This window comes from Bos indicus x Bos taurus, chromosome 4 (genome assembly GCF_003369695.1).
Source record: "Bos indicus x Bos taurus breed Angus x Brahman F1 hybrid chromosome 4, Bos_hybrid_MaternalHap_v2.0, whole genome shotgun sequence".
Classification (NCBI taxonomy): domain Eukaryota; kingdom Metazoa; phylum Chordata; class Mammalia; order Artiodactyla; family Bovidae; genus Bos; species Bos indicus x Bos taurus.
The window spans coordinates 13,836,211-13,856,835 of record NC_040079.1 but is presented as its reverse complement, the minus strand read 5'-3'; the positions used below and the strand labels follow the sequence as shown (position 1 = coordinate 13,856,835).

General features: G+C 42.0%; 1 pseudogene and 3 gene segments (V, D, J or C); all 4 read left to right on the top strand.

The window, feature by feature from the left end:
• The first annotated feature begins 3,816 nt into the window (after window positions 1-3,816).
• LOC113891105 lies at window positions 3,817-4,838 on the top strand (annotated as a pseudogene).
• Window positions 4,839-7,152: 2,314 nt separating this feature from the next.
• LOC113891091 lies at window positions 7,153-8,321 on the top strand. The segment is given in 2 exon segments: window positions 7,153-7,797; window positions 7,910-8,321. Coding segments are annotated over 2 exon segments (429 nt in total).
• Window positions 8,322-12,262: 3,941 nt separating this feature from the next.
• On the top strand, window positions 12,263-12,787 carry LOC113891107. The segment is given in 2 exon segments: window positions 12,263-12,311; window positions 12,417-12,787. Coding segments are annotated over 2 exon segments (372 nt in total).
• A 6,870-nt stretch (window positions 12,788-19,657) lies between these two features.
• LOC113891108 lies at window positions 19,658-20,181 on the top strand. The segment is given in 2 exon segments: window positions 19,658-19,712; window positions 19,846-20,181. Coding segments are annotated over 2 exon segments (384 nt in total).
• The last annotated feature ends 444 nt before the right edge of the window (window positions 20,182-20,625 follow it).

Sequence of the window (20,625 nt, the reverse complement as noted above, 5' to 3'; positions counted from 1 at the left end):
TTCTTGGGCTTCCCTGGTGGCTCAGCTGGTAAAGAATTCACCTGCAATGTGGGAGACCTGGGTTTGATCCCTGGTTTGCGAAGATCCTCTAGAGAAGGGAACGACCCACTCCAGTATTCTGGCCTGGAGAATTCCACAAACTGTATAGTCCATGGGGTCGAAAGAGTTGGACATGACTGAGCGACTTTCACTCTCACTTTCTGCAGCAAACCTGGGCATCTAGTGTCTTGGCTTCATGTGGGTCAGCCAAGATGAACCTGGGCCAATACCAGTCGGAAGAGTGATGTGCTTCCCTAGTGGCACTAGTGGTCAAGAACCTGCCTGCCAATGCAGGAGATGTAGAGACATTTGTCTGATCTCTGAGTAGGGAAGATCCCCTGGAGGAGGGCAAGCCAACCCACTCTGGTATTCTTGTCTCGAGAATTCCATGGGCAGAGGAACCTGGCAGACTATAGTCCATGGGTGGCAAAGAGTCAGACATGACGATCATTTTCCCTTTCACTTGGCATGTGGATAACGCCTTTAATAGCAGGATATAATCTCATACCTTGTAACCCTCATAACATCTACCACATATTTAGTACCTGTAGTTCTCCGAGTCAAATACAACTGATAAATAAGTAAATGAATGGCACTAGTATTTCTAGTGAAGATTTTGCCAAATTCCGGCCAGTAGAACAAGAAAAAAAGTCTGAGAATGAGAAAAGGAGGGGAAGAAAATTTTAAAACACAGATGGCAAGTTTAGAAGAAGAACCAAAGGAATCTAAAGATGCAATTCATTATTAATAATAACAGATTTAATCAGCTTATTGAACTTAACATAAATATAAAAAGCTTATTCCATATGTTATCAACAGTTAAAATATTCTTTTTAATTTTATTTTATTTTTAAACTTTACATAATTGTATTAGTTTTGCCAAATATCAAAATGAATCCGCCACAGGTATACATGTGTTCCCCATCCTGAACCCTCCTCCCTCCTCCCTCCGCATACCATCCCTCTGGGTCGTCCCAGTGCACTAGCCCCAAGCATCCAGTATCGTGCATCGAACCTGGACTGGCATCTCGTTTCATACATGATATTTTACATGTTTCAAATCCATTCTCCCAAGTCTTCCCACCCTCTCCCTCTCCCATATAGTCCATAAGACTGTTGTATACATCAGTGTCTCTTTTGCTGTCTTGTACACAGGGTTATTGTTACCATCTTTCTAAATTCCATATATATGCGTTATTATACTGTATTGGTGTTTTTCCTTCTGGCTTACTTCACTCTGTATAATAGGCTCCAGTTTCATCCACCTCATGAGAACTGATGCAAATGTTTTCTTTTTAATGGCTGAGTAATACTCCATTGTGTATATGTACCATTGCTTTCTTATCCGTTTCATCTAATAGCCAGGACATGGAAGCAACCTAGATGTCCATCAGTTAAAATATTTTTTAAAGAGAGATGATTTAAAAATTCTAATGTAACATATAAAATACATAAAAACAAATCTTTTAGGTAAATGAGACTATAATCCAGAAAAGGATTAGATTTTAGAGGAAAACATTTTAAAAACCTGAAATAAGTGAAAATGTATACCATGATCATGAATTAGTAAAACCAATGGTAAGCGTGTTCCTAATTCTGCACTATCAACTGTCTGTTCAGGGCTGATCAAAATCACGAAAGATATTTTCATGAAATTTGATGAAAGTCATCTGAAATTTAAGTGGTCAACACAGAGAAAAGAGAAAGGAATGTTGAACAGGGACAAAGTAAGGTGATTTCTCCTTGAACTATCAAATCATTTCATAATTTAGGATAATGAAAAAGGCATAAATAAAGAGACAAATGAAAATCATGGATTTAAAAGGGGAGCAAGTTTAAGCTGGATCATAGAAAAAGCAAGAGAGTTTCAGAAAAACATCTGTTTCTGCTTTATTGACTATGCCAAAGCCTTTGACTGTGTGGATCACAATAAACTGTGGAAAATTCTGAAAGAGATGGGCATAACAGACCACCTGACATGCCCCTTGAGAAACCTGTATGCATGTCAGGAAGCAACAGTTAGAACTGGACATGGAACAACAGACTGGTTCCAAATAGGAAAAGGAGTACATCAAGGCTGTATATTGTCACCCTGCTTATTTAACTTCTATGCAGAGTACATCATGTGAAATGCTGGGCTGGATGAAGCACAAGCAGAAGTCAAAATTTCACATGACTGAGTCACATGACTGAGTGACTGAACTGATGTAAACTGAAAAATCATAAAAATGCTAACTAAAACTAGAGTGATATACCATTTTATCCTAATAGACTGGCAAAGTTAAAAGAACAAAAATGACAGGACTTCCATGGCGTCTAGTGGTTAAGATTCCGGGCTCCCCCTGCGGGGGAGAGGAGGGGGACTTGGTTCTACTCCTGTTCAGGGTACTAATAAACTGCATGCCACTGGGCACAGCCAGAAATTTATAAAACTAGAAAGAATAGTACCAATTGAATTTTAGATGTGCAACCCTAGAAAACACACAACAGTTGTTGGGATTATTTATCTGGCTTAATTTGGAGCTTCTCTGGGGCTACCCTTGTGGCTCAGACAGTAAAGCATCTGCCTGCAATGCTGGAGACCAGGGTTCAATCCCTGGGTTGGGAAGATCCCCTGGAGAAGGAAATGGCAGCCCACTCCAGTATTCTTGCCTGGAAAATTCCATGGACGGAGGAGCCTGGGGGGTTAGAGTCCATGGGGTTACAGAGAGTTAGACACAACTGAGCGACTTCATTTTAATTTGGAAAGCATTTTGTCTTAGAATGTAAAGTTGACATGGTGACCCTAAGGCTCAATTTTTATATTCCCAGGTATAGAGAAATATTTTACCTTGGTATGTAAAGAAAGGTATAATAATGAAGTCCTGTTTGTACTAGCACCAAAATCTAGAGAAGAAAACTAGTGTACATTAACTCAGAATGAATAATTAATTCTGACTGCTACTGCTAAGTCACTTCAGTCGTGTCCGACTCTGTGGGACCCCATGGACTGCAGCCCACCAGGCTTCTCCATTCCTGGGATTCTCCAGGCAAGAACACTGGAGTGGGTTGCCATTTCCTTCTCCAATGCATGAACTGGATAGTGAAAGTGAAGTCACTCAGTCGTGTCTGACTCTTAGCGACCCCATGGACTGCAGCCTACCAGGTTCCTCCATCTATGGGATTTTCCGGGCAACAGTACTGGAGTGGGGTGCCATTGTCTTCTCCAAATTCTGACTAATTATTAATAATAAATAGAACCTTATATATTAGTGATGGCTCATCAGGTAAAGAATCCGTCAGCTTTGCAGGAGACACAGGAGATGCAGGTTGGATCCCTGGGTCGAGAAGATCCCCTGGAGGAGGAATGGCAACGCACTCCAGGATTCTTGCCTGAAAAATCCCAGGGACAGAGGAACCTGATGGGCTACAGTCCGTGGGGTCACTAGGGTCAGACACGACTGAGGGAATGAGCAGGCATGCACATATTAGCAAAAGTGAATTATATAGAATTATCTGCAAAAACAGAAATTGTTATCACAGACATAAAACTGAACAAAAATATGACACAGAAAAAGTATAAACAGAATAAATCCCTTAGATAAATTTCAAAGACATAAAACACTGATTAAAATATAATTCACAGATTCTTACATAAGTCTAAGACTGATAATGGAAGGAAAGTGAGTAAAAACTTAAACTTTAGGATTATGTTTTCCTAGACCTAGTAGAGAAAGAATGATAAAGTCTGGAAAAATAACACAGGGACTTAAAAATTCTCAGAGAAAATCTGTCTCCTAAGCAAAGAGTTTCAGGCTAGATGACTCATTTTATTATTTCTCTAGATGCTTTATATATCCATCACAAATATTTCTCTTGTATAGTTCAAAATTTGGCTTGTTAGTATAAGGTGGCTGCTGTATTCATTTGTAAGCGCAGTAGAAGCTAAGAGTGACGTACAGCAAGTTGTGTGTTTCATTGTCTGAAGGGAAGGGAGGAGGGGAGGAGGCAAACTGACAAGATAAAAAGCAAGTAAGTTACTGATGTGCAACTGATTTTCATTTTTAAAGAAATGATGAAAGAGCAGAATCAGGAAAAAGACAATTGAAGCCGTCTGAAATCCACACCAGTTGTTTCACCAGCTTTCCCTGCCCTCCCAGTCTATGAAAAGCTAGCCTCTCACGTACGTGGGGACTGTGACGACCACAGGAAGCAACCACGTCACAAGGAGGTGCTGAGGGGGATGAGGCCCTGAGAGGAAAAGCCACTGGGCTGCTTTCTCCCTGAGCCAGCCATGTGCCTTGGCCTCCTGTGCTGTATGGCTCTTTTATTCTGGGGAGCAGGTGAGGTGAATTAACTGGATTCCAGATTCAGGACTTTCTCCTGAGGCTGCAAAATCAGGCTCCTTCAAGGGCTTTTTCTTCACTTTCTCTCTCTTTTCTCACAGGCTCCATGGACACTGAGGTCATGCAGAGTCCCAGTCATCTGGTCAAAGGAAAAGACCAGAGAGCAAAAATGGATTGTGTCCCCAAAAAACGACACTCTTATGTTTACTGGTATCGTAAGGAGCTGGAAGAAGCATTAGAGTTTTTGGTTTACTTACAGGATGAAAAAATTATATAAGATATAACCATGTTCAAACAGCGATTTTCAGCTGAGTGCCGCCAAAACTCATCCTGCAGCCTGGAGATCAACTCCACCAAGGCAGCGGACTCGGCTCTGTATTTCTGTGCCAGCAGCCAGTCCACAGTGCTGCGCGTCAGCTCTCCTTAGAGCACAAACTCACCGTGGACCCAGCTCAGGAAATCAGTGGTGTTGTAGGAGGGGGGAATCTAACAGAAACCCACCTTGAGAGAGCATAAAGCAGAAGGAAAAATCTGTAAATGGCCACACAGGATGAGTAGAAGGGGAGGTGGAAAATACCTGGTGGAAATACAAATCCAAGAATGGGGCAGGAAGCTGTAAGGGATCTCAGATTCCCCAGTTGGCAGGGTATCTGGCAAAGGAGACACAGGATATGACTTTGATGGGTTCCTAAGAATCTTTATTAAAATATGCAGTTCTGAGCTTTTCATCTGGCAAAGCTGTACCTTCAGGAATAAGGATAATTGGCAAATCATCTGTATTCCCTGGGCACCCTCATCACCTGGCTCAGCACATTCATTGATGCAAAGAGAACTGAGTGTCTAGAAATAAACCCACACAAGTATGGTCAATTAAACTTGTTTTAGAAAAGGCAGAGGAACCAGAGATCAAAATGCCAACATCCGCTGGATCATCAAAATAGCAAGAGAGTTCCAGAAAAACATCTATTTCTGCTTTATTGACTATGCCAAAGGCTTTGACTGTGTGGATCACAATAAACTGTGGAAAATTCTGAAAGAGATGGGCATACCAGACCACCTGACCTGCCTCTTGAGAAACCTATATGCAGGTCAGGAAACAACAGTTAGAACTGGACATGGAACAACAAACTGGTTCCAAATAAGAAAAGGAGTACGTCAAGGCTGCATATTGTTACCCCGCTTATTTAACTTCCATGCAGAGTACATCATGAGAAACGCTGGACTGAAAGAAGCACAAGCTGGAATCAAGATTGCCGGGAGAAATATCAATAACCTCAGATATGCAGATGACACCACCCTTATGGCAGAAAGTGAAGAGGAGCTAAAAAGCCTCTTGATGAAAGTGAAAGTGGAGAGTGAAAAAGTTGACTTAAAGCTCAACATTCAGAAAATGAAGATCATGGCATCTGGTCCCATCACTTCATGGGAAATAGATGGGGAAACAGTGGAAACAGTATCTTTATTTTGGGGGGCTCCAAAATCACTGCAGTTGGTGACTGCAGCCAAGAAATTAAAAGACGTTTATTCCTTGGAAGAAAAGTTATGAGCAACCTAGATAGCATATTCAAAAGCAGAGACATTACTTTGCCAACAAAAGTCCGTCTAGTCAAGGCTATGGTTTTCCCTGTGGTCATGTATAGATGTGAGAGTTGGACTGTGAAGAAAGCTGAGTGCCGAAGAATTGATCCTTTTGAACTGTGGTGTTGGAGAAGACTCTTGAGAGTCCCTTGGACTGCAAGGAGATCCAACCAGTCCATTCTGAGGGAGATCAGGCTTGGGATTACTTTGGAAGGAATGATGGTAAAGCTGAAACTCCAGTACTTTGGCCACCTCATGTGAAGAGTTGACTCACTGGAAAAGACTCTGATGCTGGGAGGGATTGGGGGCAGGAGGAGAAGGGGACAACAGAGGATGAGATGGCTGGATGGCATCACTGACTCAATGGACGTGAGTCTGGGTGAACTCCGGGAGTTGGTGATGGACAGGGAGGCCTGGTGTGCTGCAATTCATGGGGTCACAAAGAGTCGGACACGACTGAGCAATTGAACTGAACTGAACTGAACCCTGGGTCAGTCAGGAGGAACTTGGTCCAGTAACAGTTGGGAGAATGATTTGCAAATATCCTGGCATGCCAATAACTCCTCTAATAGCAGGACCTAATCTTACACTTTTTAACCCTCCATAGCATCTACCACATATCTACTACCTGTAGCTCTCTGGGTCAAACAGAATTAACAAGAAAGTAAATGAAGTCCACCACTCTTTCTGGTCATGATTGTGCTGAATATCTAGCCAATGAACTAGAAAAAGGGTGAGAATGAGGAAAGGAGTGAAGAAATGATTAAAGACAGATGGAAAATTGAAAAGAACCAAAGGAATCCAAAGAAGCATTGCATTATTAATAACAACAAATTTAATAAATTGACTGAATTTAACATAAACTTTAAAAGTCTATTTATTTCCATATATTAGCAAAAAACAGTCAAAAATATATTTTTTGAAGAGAGAGACCATTTACAAATTATAACAACATATAAAATACATTAAAAATCTATTAGGTAAATGATTATTTAATTCAGAAAACTATTACATTTTAGGGAAAACATTTAAAAAACCTGAAACAAGTGAAGCTATACACCACGATCATGAATAAGCTAAACCAATAGAAAGAGTATTCCTGTTCTTGTACTATCTATGCGTTCAGTGCAGCACTAATCAAAATCACAAAAGATATTCTCATGAAACTTGATGAAAGTCACTGAAATTTAGGAAAAGAGAGAGAATAGGGAAGATAATGTTATGATTACCAAGATAGATAGAGAAAGAAATATAAGAATCTAGAAAAATAACAGGGAGACTTGAAAATTCTCAGTGAAAGTCTGTTTCCCAAACTGATCGCCCCAGGCAAGATCATTCATTTTGCTATTTCTCTAGATGTATTGCATGTTCATCACAAATATTTGTAGAGCTCAAAATTTGTTTTTTTAACATAAAGTAGCTGCTATACGATTTTGTAAATGCAATAGAAGCTGTGATTGACATATAGCAAAGTGTATCCTTCATGGCCTAAGAGGGAAGGGAGGAGGGGAAAAGGCAAATTGACAAGTTAAAAAAGAAAATAAATCACTGATGTGAAATGACTTATATTCTTTAAAGACTGATGAGAGAGAAGAATCAGGAAAAAAGAAAAATAAAGCAGTTTCAAATTCAAACTAGTTGTTTCCCCAGCTTTCTCTGCCCTCCCAGTCTATGAAATGTTAGAGACTCATGTACACAGGGGCTATAATGACTACATGAACCCACCACGTCACAAGGAGTTGCTGAAGGGGGATGAGCACCTTAGGGGAAAAGTCACCACCCTGCTTTCTCCCTGAGCCAGACATGTGCTTCAGCCTCCTGTGCTGTGCAGCTTTTTTTTTCTTCTGGGGAGCAGGTAAGTCCCTGTTGTGAAGCTGTTGGATTCCAGTCTCAGGACTTTCTCCTGTGGCTGCAAAATCAGCCTTTCTCCTGGGCTTTCATTGCACTTACTGTCTCATTCCTCACAGGCTCCGTGAACCCTGAGGTCATCCAGAGTCCAGGTCATCTGGTCAAAGGAGAAGGCCAGAAAGCAAAGATGGATTGTGTCCCCATAAAAGGACATATTAATGTTTACTGGTATTGCAAGAAGCCAGAAGGAGCATTTGAATTTTTGGCTTACTTAAAGAATGAAGACATTGTGGAAGATACAGAAGTATTTCAACAGGGGTTTTTGGCTCCGTGGCCCCAAAACTCACCCTGCAGCCTGGAAATCAACTCCACCGAGGCAGCGGACTCGGCTCTGTATTTCTGTGCCAGCAGCCAGTCCACAGTGCTGCGCGTCAGCTCTCCTTAGAGCACAAACTCACCGTGGACCCAGCTCAGGAAATCAGTGGTGTCGTAGGAGGGTAGGAACTACCAGAAACCCACCTTGAAAGAGCATAAAGCAGAAGGAAAAATCTGTAAATGGCCACACAGGATGAGCAGAAGGGGAAGTGGAAAACAGCTGGTGGGAACACAAACCCAAGAACGGGAAAGAAAGCTGTAAGGGGACTCAGATTCCCCTGTTTGCGGGGTATCTGGCAAAGAGACACAGGATGTGACCTTCCTGTGTTCCTAACAATCTTTATTAAGACGTGTAATTTTGAGCTTTTCACTTGGCAAAACTGTGCCTTCAGAAATAATCAGCAGGGTCACCCTGATTGCCTTGCTCAGCACATTCATTGATCCAGACCCAGGGACTCCTTAGTGGTTCATGGCTGCTTCTCTCAGCTGTCCCTGCCAGAGGAGCTGAGCAAGAATCTCAGCAACTCCCTAGGTCCTGAATACTATGATTACACAAGCTTTAAAAGCAACAACTCTGCAATAAAATGCACCCAATTTGAGTATATGTTTCAATACTTTTTGACGAGATTTTGCACCTGTATCGATACATGGCATGACAATCAAGACACAGAATACTTCTCCCTCCCCTAAAAGTCCCTCCTTGCTATTTTACTGAGGTCTTTTTAAGTTCTTCAAGCTTGGCTTCTTAGTTTTTAATCATACGATCATAGCATCCAATCCCATCATTTCATGGCAAATAGATGAGGAGAAATTGGAAACAATGAAAGGTTTTATTTTCTTGGGCTCCCAAATCACTGCAGATGGTGACTGCAGGCATGAAATTAAAAGATGTTTGCTCCTTGAAAGCAGAGCTATGACAAACCTATAGCATATTAAAAAGCAGAGACATTGCTGATAAAGGTCTGTCTAGTCAAAACTATGGTTTTTCCAGTAGTCATGTGTGGATGTGAGAGTTGGACCATAAATGAAGCTGAGCACCAAAGAATTGATGCTTCTGAACTGTGGTGTTGGGGAAGACTCTTGTGGTGCTGGAGAGCCCCTTGGACTGCAAAGAGATGAAACCAGTCAATCCTAGAGGAAATCAGTTCTGAATGTTCATTGGAAGGACTGATGCTGAAGCTAAAGCTCCAATACTTTGACCACCTGATATGAAGCCCTGACTCATTGGAAAGGACCCTGATGCTGGGAAAGATTGAAGGCAGAAGAAGTGGGTGACAGGGTATGAGATGGTTGGATGGAATCACCAAGTCGATGGCAAGCTTTGGGAGTTGGTGATGGACAGAGATGCCTGGTGTGCTACAGTCCATGGGATCACAAAATGTTGGACACGACTGAGTGACTGAACTGAACTAAACTGAAAAATCATACAAATGCAAACTAAAACTAGAGTGATATGCTATTTTATCCTAATAGACTAGCAAAGGTTAACGAACATTCAGTGCCAGGACTTCCATGGAGGTCTAGTGGTTCAGATGCTGGGCTTCCCTGCAGAGGGCGCTGGTTCTAGCCCTGTTCAGGGTACTAGTAAACCACATGCCACCTGGCACAGCCAGCAATTTTAAAACTGAGAAAGAATAGTACCAATTGAATTTTAGATGTGCAACCCGAGAAAACACACAACAGTTGCTGGGATTATTTATTTGGCTTAATTGGAAAGTATTTTGTCTTAGAATGTAAAGTTGGCATGGTGACCCTAAGGCTCAATTTTTATATTCCCAGGTATAGAAAAATATTATACCTTGGTATGTAAAGAAAGGTATAAGAATGCAGTCCTGTTTGTACTAGCAACAAAATCTAGAGGAGAAAACTAGTGGACATTAACTCAAGAATGGATAATAAATTCTGACAAACTATTAATAATAAATAGAACCTTATATATTAGTGATGGGTTAGCAGGTAAAGAATCCGCCTGCTTTGCAGGAGACACGGGAGATGCAGGCTGGAATCCTGGGTCGGGAAGATCCCCAGGAGGAGGACATGGCAACCCACTCCAGGATTCTTGCCTGAAAAATGCCAGGGACAGAGGAACCTGGTGGGCTACAGTCCATGGGGTCACAAAGAGTCAGACACGACTGAGGGAATGAGCAGGGACGCACATATTAGCAAAAGTGAATTATATGAAATTATCTGCAAAAACAATAATAATAAAGTATTATCATTTAAATTATTATATGAAATAATAATAAATTATCACAGACATAATGCTGAATAAAAAAATGACACAGAAAAAAGTATAAACAGAAGAAACCCCTTATATAAATTTCAAAGACATAAAATACCGATTCGTATGTAACTTACAGATTTTTCAGTTCACTTCACTTCAGTCACTCAGTTGTGTCTGACTCTTTTCAACCCCATGAATTGCAGCACACCAGACCTCCCTGTCCATCACCAACTCTCGGAGTTCACCCAGACTCACATCCATCGAGTCAGTGATGCCATCCAGCCATGTCATCCTCTGTTGTCCCCTTCCGCCCCGGCCCCCAATCCCTCCCAGCATCAGAGTCTTTTCCAATGAGTCAACTCTTCGCATGAGGTGGCCAAAGTACTAGAGTTTCAGCTTTAGCATCATTCCTTCCAAAGAAATCCCAGGGCTGATCTCCTTCAGAATGGACTGGTTGGATCTCCTTGCAGTCCAAGGGACTCTCAAGAGTCTTCTCCAACACCACAGTTCAAAAGCATCAATTCTTTGGCACTCAGCCTTCTTCACAGTTCAATTCTCACATCCATACATGATGACTGGAAAAACCATAGCCTTGACTAGACGGACCTTGTTGGCAAAGTAATGTCTCTGCTTTTGAATATGCTATCTAGATTGGTCATTACTTTCCTTCCAAGGAGTAAGCGTCTTTTAATTTCATGCCTGCAGTCACCATCTGCAGTGATTTTGGAGCCCAAAAATATAAAGTCTGACACTGTTTCCACTGTTTCCCCATCTATTCCCAGTAAGTGATGGGACCGGATGCCATGATCTTCGTTTTCTGAATGTTGAGCTTTAAGCCAACTTTTTCACTCTCCTCTTTCACTTTTCTGCCATAATGGTGGTGTCATCTGCATATCTGAGGTTATTGATATTTCTCCTGGCAATCTTGATTCCAGCTTGTGCTTCTTCCAGTCTAGCGTTTCTCATGATGTACTCTGCATATAAGTTAAATAGGCAGGGTGACAATATACAGCCTTGATGTATTCCTTTTCCTATTCTAACTGTTGCTTCCTGACCTGTATACAAATTTCTCAAGAGGCAGGTCAGGTGGTCTGGTATTCCCATCTCTTTCAGAATTTTCCACAGTTTATTGTGATCCACACAGTCTAAGGCTTTGGCATAGTCAATAAAAGAACTAAATGTTTTTCTGGAACTCTCTTGCTTTTTCCATGATCCAGCGGATGTTGGCATTTTGATCTCTGGTTCCTCTGCCTGTCTAAAACTGAAAATGGAGCGAAAATGAGTAAACTGGAACTTTGGGATTATGTTCTCCAAGACTTGGTAGAGAAAGAATGATAAAATCTGGAAAAATAACACAGGGACTTAAAAATTCTCAGAGAAAATCTGTCTCCTAAGCTAACAGTTTCAGGCTAGATGACTCATTTTATTGTTTCTCTAGATGCTTTATATCCATCACAAATACTTCTTTTGTATTGTTCAAAATTTGGCTTGTTAATATAAAATAGCTACTCTGTTAATTTGCAAGTGCAGTGGAAGCTATGACTGATGTACAGCAGGTTGTGTATTTCATTACCTGAGAGGGAAGGGAGGAGGGGAGGAGGCAAATAGACAAGAGAAAAAGCAAAGAAGTTATTGTGTAACTGATTTTTAGTTTTTAAAGAAATGATGAAAGAGCCGAATCAGGAAAAAAGACAATTGAAAGTCTGGAATCCATGCGAGTTGTTTCACCAGCTTCCCTGCCCTCCCAGTTAGACTCTCAAGTACGTGGGGACTGTGATGCCCACAGGAAGAGAGCACGTCACAAGGAGGTGCTGCAGGGGGAGGAGGAGCCTGAGAGGAGATGCCTCTGCTCTGCTTTCTCCTCGAGCCAGCCATGTGCCTTGGTCTCCTGTGCTGTGTGGCTCTTTTTATCTGGGGAGCAGGTGAGGTGAATTTCTTGGATTCTAGTTTCAGGACTTTCTCCTGCGGCTGCAAAATCAGGCTTCTGCAAGGGCTTTTTTGTGAACTTTCTGTCTCTTTCCTTACAGGCTCCATGGACACTGAGGTCACTCAGAGTCCAAGTCATCTGGTCAAAGGAAAAGGCCAGAAAGCAAAGATGGATTGTGTCCCCATGAGAGGACATGCTTCTGTTTACTGGTATCGCAACAAGTTGGAAGCATTTGAGTTTTTGGTTTATTTGTGGAATGGAAAAGTTACAGAAGATACAGCCATGTTCAAACAGCGATTTTCAGCTGAGTGCCCCCAAAACTCACCCTGCAGCCTGGAAATCAACTCCACCGAGGCAGCAGACTCGGCTCTGTACTTCTGTGCCAGCAGCCAGTCCACAGTGCTGCGCGTCAGCTCTTCTTAGAGCACAAACTCACCGTGGACACAGCTCAGGAAATCAGTGGTGTCGTAGGAGGGTAGGAAGTAACAGAAACCCACCTTGAAAGAGCATAAAGCAGAAGGAAAAATCTGTAAATGGCCACACAGGATGAGCAGAAGGGGAGGTGGAAAACAGCTGGTGGGAACGCAAACCCAAGGATGGGGTAGGAAGCTGTAAGTGGTCTCATATTCCCCAGGTTGCAGGGTATCTGGCAAAGGAGACACAGGATGTGACCTTGATGGGTTCCTAATAATCTTTATTAAGAAGTATAATTTTGAGCTTTTCACCTGGCAAAACTGTGCCTTCAGAAATAAGGATAATCAACAGAGGCACCCTGATCACCTTGCTCAGCACATTAATTGATCCAAACCCAGGGACTCCTTAGGGGTTCATGGCTGCTTCTCTCAGCTGTCCCTGCCAGAGGAGCTGAGTAAGAAACTCAGCAACTCCCTAGGTCCTAAATACTACAATTACACAAGCTTTAAAAGCAACAACTCTGCAATAAAATGCACCCAATTTGAGTATATGTTTCAGTACTTTTTGACGAGATTTTGCATCTGTATAGACAGCTGGCCAGAGAAGGCAATGTCACATCACTCCAGTACTCTTGCCTGGAAAATCCCATGAATGGAGGAGCCTGATGGGCTGCAGTCCATGGGGTGGCTAGGAGTCTGACACGACTGAGCAACTTCACTTTCACTTTTCACTTTCATGCATTGGAGAAGGAAATGGCAACCCATTCCAGTGTTCTTTCCTGGAGAACCCCAGGATTGGGGAGGCTGGTGAGCTGCCGTCTATGGGGTTGCACAGAGTCAGACAGTACTGAAGCGACTTATCAGCATAGATAGCTGGCATGTCAATCAAGACACAGAATACTTCTCTCTCCCCTAAAAGTCCCTCCTTGATATTTTACTGAGGTCTTTTTAAGTTCTTTAAGCTTGGCTTCTTATTTTTTAATCATAAGATCATAGCATCCTATCCCATCACTTCATGGCAAATAGATGAGGAAAAATTGGAAACAGTGAAAGACTTTATTTTCTTGGGATCCCAAATCACTGCAGATGGTGACTGAAGGCATGACATTAAAAGACGCTTGCTCCTTGGAAGAAAAGGTATGACATACCTAGACAGTGTATTAAAAAGCAGAGACATCACTTTGCTGACAAAGGTCCATATTGTTCAACTATGGTTTTTCGGTATTCATGTACAGTTGTGAGTGGAACCACAAAGAAGTCTGAGAGCCAAAGAATTGATGCTTTTGAAATGTGGTGCTGGAGAAAACTCTTGAGAGCCCTTTGGACAGCAAGGAAATCAAACCCATCAATCCTAAATGAAATCAACTCTGAATATTCATTGGAAGGACTAATACTGAAGCTGAAGCTCCAAGAGTTTGGTCATTTGATGTGAAAAGCCGACTCATTAGAAAAGACTCTAACGCTGAGAAAGATTGAAGGCAGCAGGACAAGGGGATGACAGAGGATGAGATGGTTGGATGGCATCACGGACTCAGTGGGCATGAGTTTGAGTAAACTCCAGGAGTTGGTGATGGACAGGGAGGCCTGGCAAGCTGCAGTCTATAGGGTCACAAAGAGTAGACAAAATTGAGCAACTGAACAATAAAATACCCTGCATATATTTTGTTAAAGTTTCCCAAAGATTTTCCGATGTGAGAATCATTTTATGAAAGTACATTTAGATACTTATAAGAAATTTATTTAATAAAGTATTTTCTGCCAAGATTTCTCATTAGTGCTATTCAATGTAGTATTTACCTTTCTCAACTGATGTCTCAATCTAAGCGTCAATCAACAGATGAAGGAATCCATCATATATATAATATATATGTATGTACTTTACATATATATATACATATAACAGAATACTGCTTAGACCTTAAAAGAAATAAAATACTTCCATTTACTTGTTGCTAATGTTTTTGGAGAAGGGGAACATGGGGAGTTGTTAAATTGAAATTTCATGAAGACGAGATGGTTGGATGGCATCACTGACTCAATGGACTTGAGTTTGGGTAAACTCTGGGAGTTGGTGATGGACAGGGAGGCCTGGTGTGCTGCAGTCCATGGGTTCGCAAAGAGTTGGACACGACTCAGTGACTGAACTGAACTGAACTGATGCTAACTCGTTAAACTGTGTACGTTAAGTATGTTCAGTTTTTGTACATAAACCATAGCTCAATAAAGCTGTTAAAAACAATTAGAAAGTAAATAAATCTAGGGCTTCCCTGATAGCTCAGTTGGTAAATAATCCCCTTCAATGCAGGAGACCCTGGTTCGATTCCTGGGTCGGGAAGATCCGATGGAGAAGGGATAGGCTACCCACTCCAGTATTCTTGGACTACCCTTGTGGCTCAGCTGGTAAAGAATCTGCCTGCAATGTGGGAGACCTGGGTTCAAACTCTGGGTTGGGAGGAAGCTGTTAACAATAAATAAAAGGCAAGTAAATGTAATTCAAGCCAAAAGGGCTGCTTAGAACAGTGCGTGTATGCTTGCTCAGACGTGTCCAACTCTTTGCAACACCATGGACTGTAGTCCACCAGGCTCTTCTGTCCATGGGGTTTTCCAGGCAAGAATACTGGAGTGGGTTGCCATTTCCTTCTCCAGTTCATGAAAGTGAAAAGTGAAAGTAAAGTTGCTCAGTCATGTCCGACTCTTCGCGACCCCAGGGACTGTAGCCTACCAGGCACCTTCATCCATGGAATATTCCAGGCAAGAGTACTGGAGTGGGTTGCTATTGCCTTCTCCAGATAAGAGTGCAAAGGCCATTAAACTTGGAAACAGTATTCTTTCTAATGAACGGTGCTAGGAAAACTGGATATCCATGTACAAAAGAATACAGTTGCATCCCTTCCTCATACCATATACAAAAATTCACTCAATTGTATCAAAGAGCTAAGTATAAAATCTGAGTTTATTCTTAGAAGAAAACAAAGGTGTAAATCTTCATGATGAAGGAATACGCAATGATTTAGCTATCATACCAAAAGCACAGACAGCTAAGAAAAGCTAGGTAGGCTGGAATTGTTTGAACTGAAAAAAAAAAAAAAAAGTTTGTGCTTCAAAGAGCATTCTCAAGAGAGGTAAAGATAACCTCCAAAATTAGAAAACTGATTTATTATTTTATTAATAAAAATTAATTTATCAATAATATTAATAACAGTATTAATGATGATAATATTAATTAATTTCTTGATAAAATATAATTTATTAATCATATATCTATGAGATATATTTAAAGCTGATATATATATATTTAAAAAAGCTTACAACTCAACAATAAAAAGACAAATAATCCAACTTTAAAATGAGCAGAAGATCTAAATACACATCTCTAAAGAAGATATGTAAGTGGTCAATAAATGTAGCAGATAGTCAGCATCATTAATCATTAAAGAAATGAAATTAAAATCACAGTAAGATGCCATGTCACATCCACTTGACTAATGAAAATGACAGACAACAACACATTTGGGGGCAGCTGGGGAGGAATTGGGAGCCTCATGCATTGCTGGTGGGAATGGAAAATGGTACAGCCATTGTGTAAAATGTATGGGCAGTTCTTCGAAAGTTAAAGTGGAATTACCATATAACCTAGCAATTTCAACTGAAAGCATGTGTCCACACAAAAACTTTCACGTGTGTGTTCAGGCAGCATTATCTGTAATAGCCAAAAAAGTGAAGAGGTAACTCATTTCCCTACTGCCCTAGCAGCCTGAGGATTCCTGGATCTGAAAGCATCCTGAAAGAGTCCCTTCAGGCTAGACGTGTGTGTTCAGAGATGGGCATTTTTGTCAATAGCATTAGTGAACAATTTGGAGTGTTTTCAGGAGAAATGACTGAGCAGATTCTAAGTAGTGACGGCAGCTAAGTTCTGATTAAAGCATATAATTGGGTAAGCCTATGACAATAAGAGAGACCCTTTGAAGAAGGCCTTAGGACCCTGCTATGATGAAAGAAGGTCTTGAGCCATAGTTATTTGGACACTAAAAGTTACTATGATCTTATGTATTTTTCGAGGCCTGAGCATCCTAGATGTACAAGGTACATCTCCTCCAGGGAGCCTGTGCTTTCTAAAACGGAGGGATGCTGTCTAATTCCTTCTTTGCATCTTCTTTCATATAATTATCTACTGTCACAGGGTAGGAAAGGACAAAAGACATGGAAGGAACGAAGATCCCTCACACACAGGTATTCCATTAATGATTAAAGAGAATAATACAAATAAATAGCAATGAGACAAAAGGTTTGAGAGGGAGAGTTTATGGTTTTTCTAGTGACAGTTCTTTGTATTACTTACATCAAAAAAATCAAGTAGGATATAACAGAGAAGAAAATGGATTATAAACCATTAGCTCAGGTTCTCTCAAGATGCTTGAAGCCTTGCTTAGCTGAGGTGGACGAAAGTAATGGAGTCAAATCCTTTTCTGTCTCTATTGTTTTTTGGCACAAATTCTGGTCTGCACTTCCCTGCCTCTCAACAAACGTACCTAAATATCACATGTGGTCACTCCCTGTACTCAGTAATGAAAAATGGAAAGATGATACAAGCCAATGAAAGAAAATGGAGGAATTAAAAATAAAAAGTGTGCAGAAGTGGCACAAACTGTTTCAGAAGCTAAGGACCGATTATGAAGCTACTCATCTCTCAACACTATGTCCATACTGAAATATTCTAAACCAGGTTGTGTGCATAATTCAGGGGGAAAAAAGACTAATCTTGAACTTCAGTTCCATTTAAGTGAGGTACAAGATTAATTTGGAGACAATAGGATGCACTGGAAATGGTGACCTCACAGGAAGACCCGCCTCATAGAAGCCAGCTTTGTGCTCTAGCTCCCCGTGCTGATGCAGTAAATATACTTCCTGGTCCTGCCTGCAGGCTTCCCTTCATGTCCAACCCTGCCATGGGCACCAGGCTACTCAGCTGAGGGGTCATCTGGCTCCTGGCAGCAGTGAGTTTTGAGCTAACGGATCAGCATCACTGGACTTTATCTGTGGGTCTATAGCTGTGTCTCGAATATGCCCTGGACCTCCATGTTGCCCAGAGACGTTCCAAAAGGTATTGACATTCATACCAATGCAAATAATTGCATTTTGGAGTACGAAGCAAAATTCCTATGAACTTTTAAATGAATGCAGGAGACTTCAAACATTTCTGAGCTCCCCTTGCCTTGCTTCATTGGAAGGCACTCACGTCCCCTTCTATTAAAACTCTGTCTCATGGAGTCCCTTCTGCTCTGAGGTCCCATGAATGTTGGCATCACCAGGAACCCAAAACACCTTGTCAGGGGTGAAGAACAGGAGGTAACACTGAGATGCAGCCCAGTGAAAGGACACACTTAAGTTTACTATCAGCAGCTCCTGGAGGAAGATCTGAAATTCATGATTTAGCCTGAGGAACCAAAAAATCATAGATGAGTCAGGAATTCCACTGGAGCGCTTTTCTGCTGAATTACCCAAAGAGGGACCTGGTGTCTTGAAGATACAGTTGGTGGAGCTGGAAGACTCTCCAGTGTGTTTCTGTGCCAGTTCCTAATCCATATCAACGCAGTCATGTCCTTCCACTGCACAAACATTCTCCAGGCCCATCCCAGAAACAGCCGTGCGTTGGGGAAGCCAACATGTCTGATTAGTGAAATTGGCTACAAAGCCTTCCAAGGGATGAAGATGGAGATAGGAGAGGGCTGGAACACGCCAACTGAGGCTCAGGGACGAAGACTCTGTTACCCCAAACGGGAACATAATTAGAACCACATCATTTGTCATGGGAAATATGCATTGCCTGATGCTTCTCTTTACTGCGTACTCTATTTTGAGTTCTCTACCGCATGCTTTAAATATAGGATTTTATTTAATCACCAAGACAAGCAAAGGCACTATTTTCTTCATTTTCAACATAGGAAAATACAGTTTCAGGAGTTCACTTTTTCTTTCTCAAGCTCAAAAAAATGGGAGGTGGGCTGTGGAGAAACAGAGAGAGAAAACACAGGTATGTTTGGCCAAAGGGTTGTGCTCTTTACACCAACCTATGTTGCCTCTTATTCTTTCTGGAACGTTCCCTGCCTAGTGCTTGCCCAGGTAGGTATGGATTCCAGGATTAGAAATTCTTCAAATGTCTATGGTACATCCTAAAGATGGTGGGAATAGCGTTGGATAAACTGGTCTGGAATTTAAAAGATGGGTCTGATCCTGAAATATTATTCATTAGAAACACATCACCTCAGATTTTCATCTCAGTGAACTTTATTTTTTTTTATTCTCATCACACAATAACTGTTGGACACCTACAGAACACTGTTTTGTTATCATTTTCTTTGATGAAACAATTGCAGAAAATCAAAAAGCCGATGAACCAACAACACAGGCAACTCTGCTCAGGGCTATGTGGCAGCATAGATGGGAGGGGAATTTGGGGGAGAATGGATACAAGTATATGTATGGCTGAGTCCCTTTGAAAACATCAAAACATGGTTAATCAGCTATACTCCATTGCAAAATAAAAAGTTAAAAAAAAACCAACTCTGCATTCTTGTGTAATCAGAGCATCTGCTGTGCTCCCATTGTGATCAAACCTTCCTTACTGCAAGGAGGAAGGTGGGCCAATCACAGTGAGGCTCTGGCCTGGAAATGTGGGGTGGCGCCCACTAGGGCCAGGCAAAATGCAGAGTTTGGGGGAGGGAGGCACTAGGGAAGTGCAAGTGACTCAGATCTCTGTCCTCAGTCGCCTCATCTGCCAGATTAGGGAGACCCTCTTGGATATCTACAGGATCCTGTCCAACTCTCCTTTCTGGTATTCTGATAGATTCCACACATTCAACCAGGGGGAGGCCACAGCTAAGTTTCTTTCCTCATCAGTCTGTGCTGGAGGCTACAAGGAGACCCCCTTCCTACTATGGGCAACCAGGTGATCTGCTGCAGGGCCCTTTGTCTCTTTGGAGCAGGTGAGTCCCGGGTTCGGAGAGCAGATTCCCATCCTAAAGACGCTCAGCTCCAGAGCTAAGCCTTTCCCTCACGGCAGCAGCATTGGCTGCCCTCTTGGGCCTTGTTTCCCGAGTTGCTCCCTTTCTTCCATAGGCACCGTGGCTGGTGGGGTCACTCAGACCCCTAAATACCTGCTCAAAAAGGAAGGCGGAGCTCTGACCCTGGAATGTGAACAGGATTTTGATTACGACTCAATGTACTGGTACCGACAGGACCCGGGTTTAGGACTGAGGCGGATCTTCTTCTCACGAGTTGTAAACAATGTTCAGAAAGAAGACATAGTTAAAGGCTCCAGCACTTCTAGTGAAAAGAAGCCTTTCTTTCCTCTTACCGTGACATCAGCACAGAAGAACCAGACGGCTCTGTATCTCTGTGCTGCTAGTAGAGACACAGTGACTCAAAGCCACCTCCTCTCTGCACACAAATGAGTCCTGCTTCCCACCAGGTGGAGGGGCTTTTCAGTGTTCAGTAACCTTGGCAGTCGGCTTCTTCCTCCTGAACCAGGCGCCCAAAACAGCTGCTACAGCAACACATGTCATGGAATGGCACAATCATGATTCAGCAATCCACTGGGTTGATTCTTAAAAATCACACCTATCTAAATTAGGGGGCTTCCCAGGTGGCACAGCAGTAAAGAATCTGCCTGCCAATGCAGCAAAAGCTAAAGATGTGGGTTCGATCCCTGGGTCAGGAAGATCCCCTAAAGAAGGAAATAGCAACCCACTCCAGTATTCTTGCCTAGACAATCCCATGGACAGAAGAGCCTGGCGGGCTCCAGTCCATGGGGTTGCAAAGAGCCAGATATGACTTAGCGACTAAATTACCTACTGAAAGGAAACAGGTTTCCTCCTTCCAGTGGAAGAATTTATGACA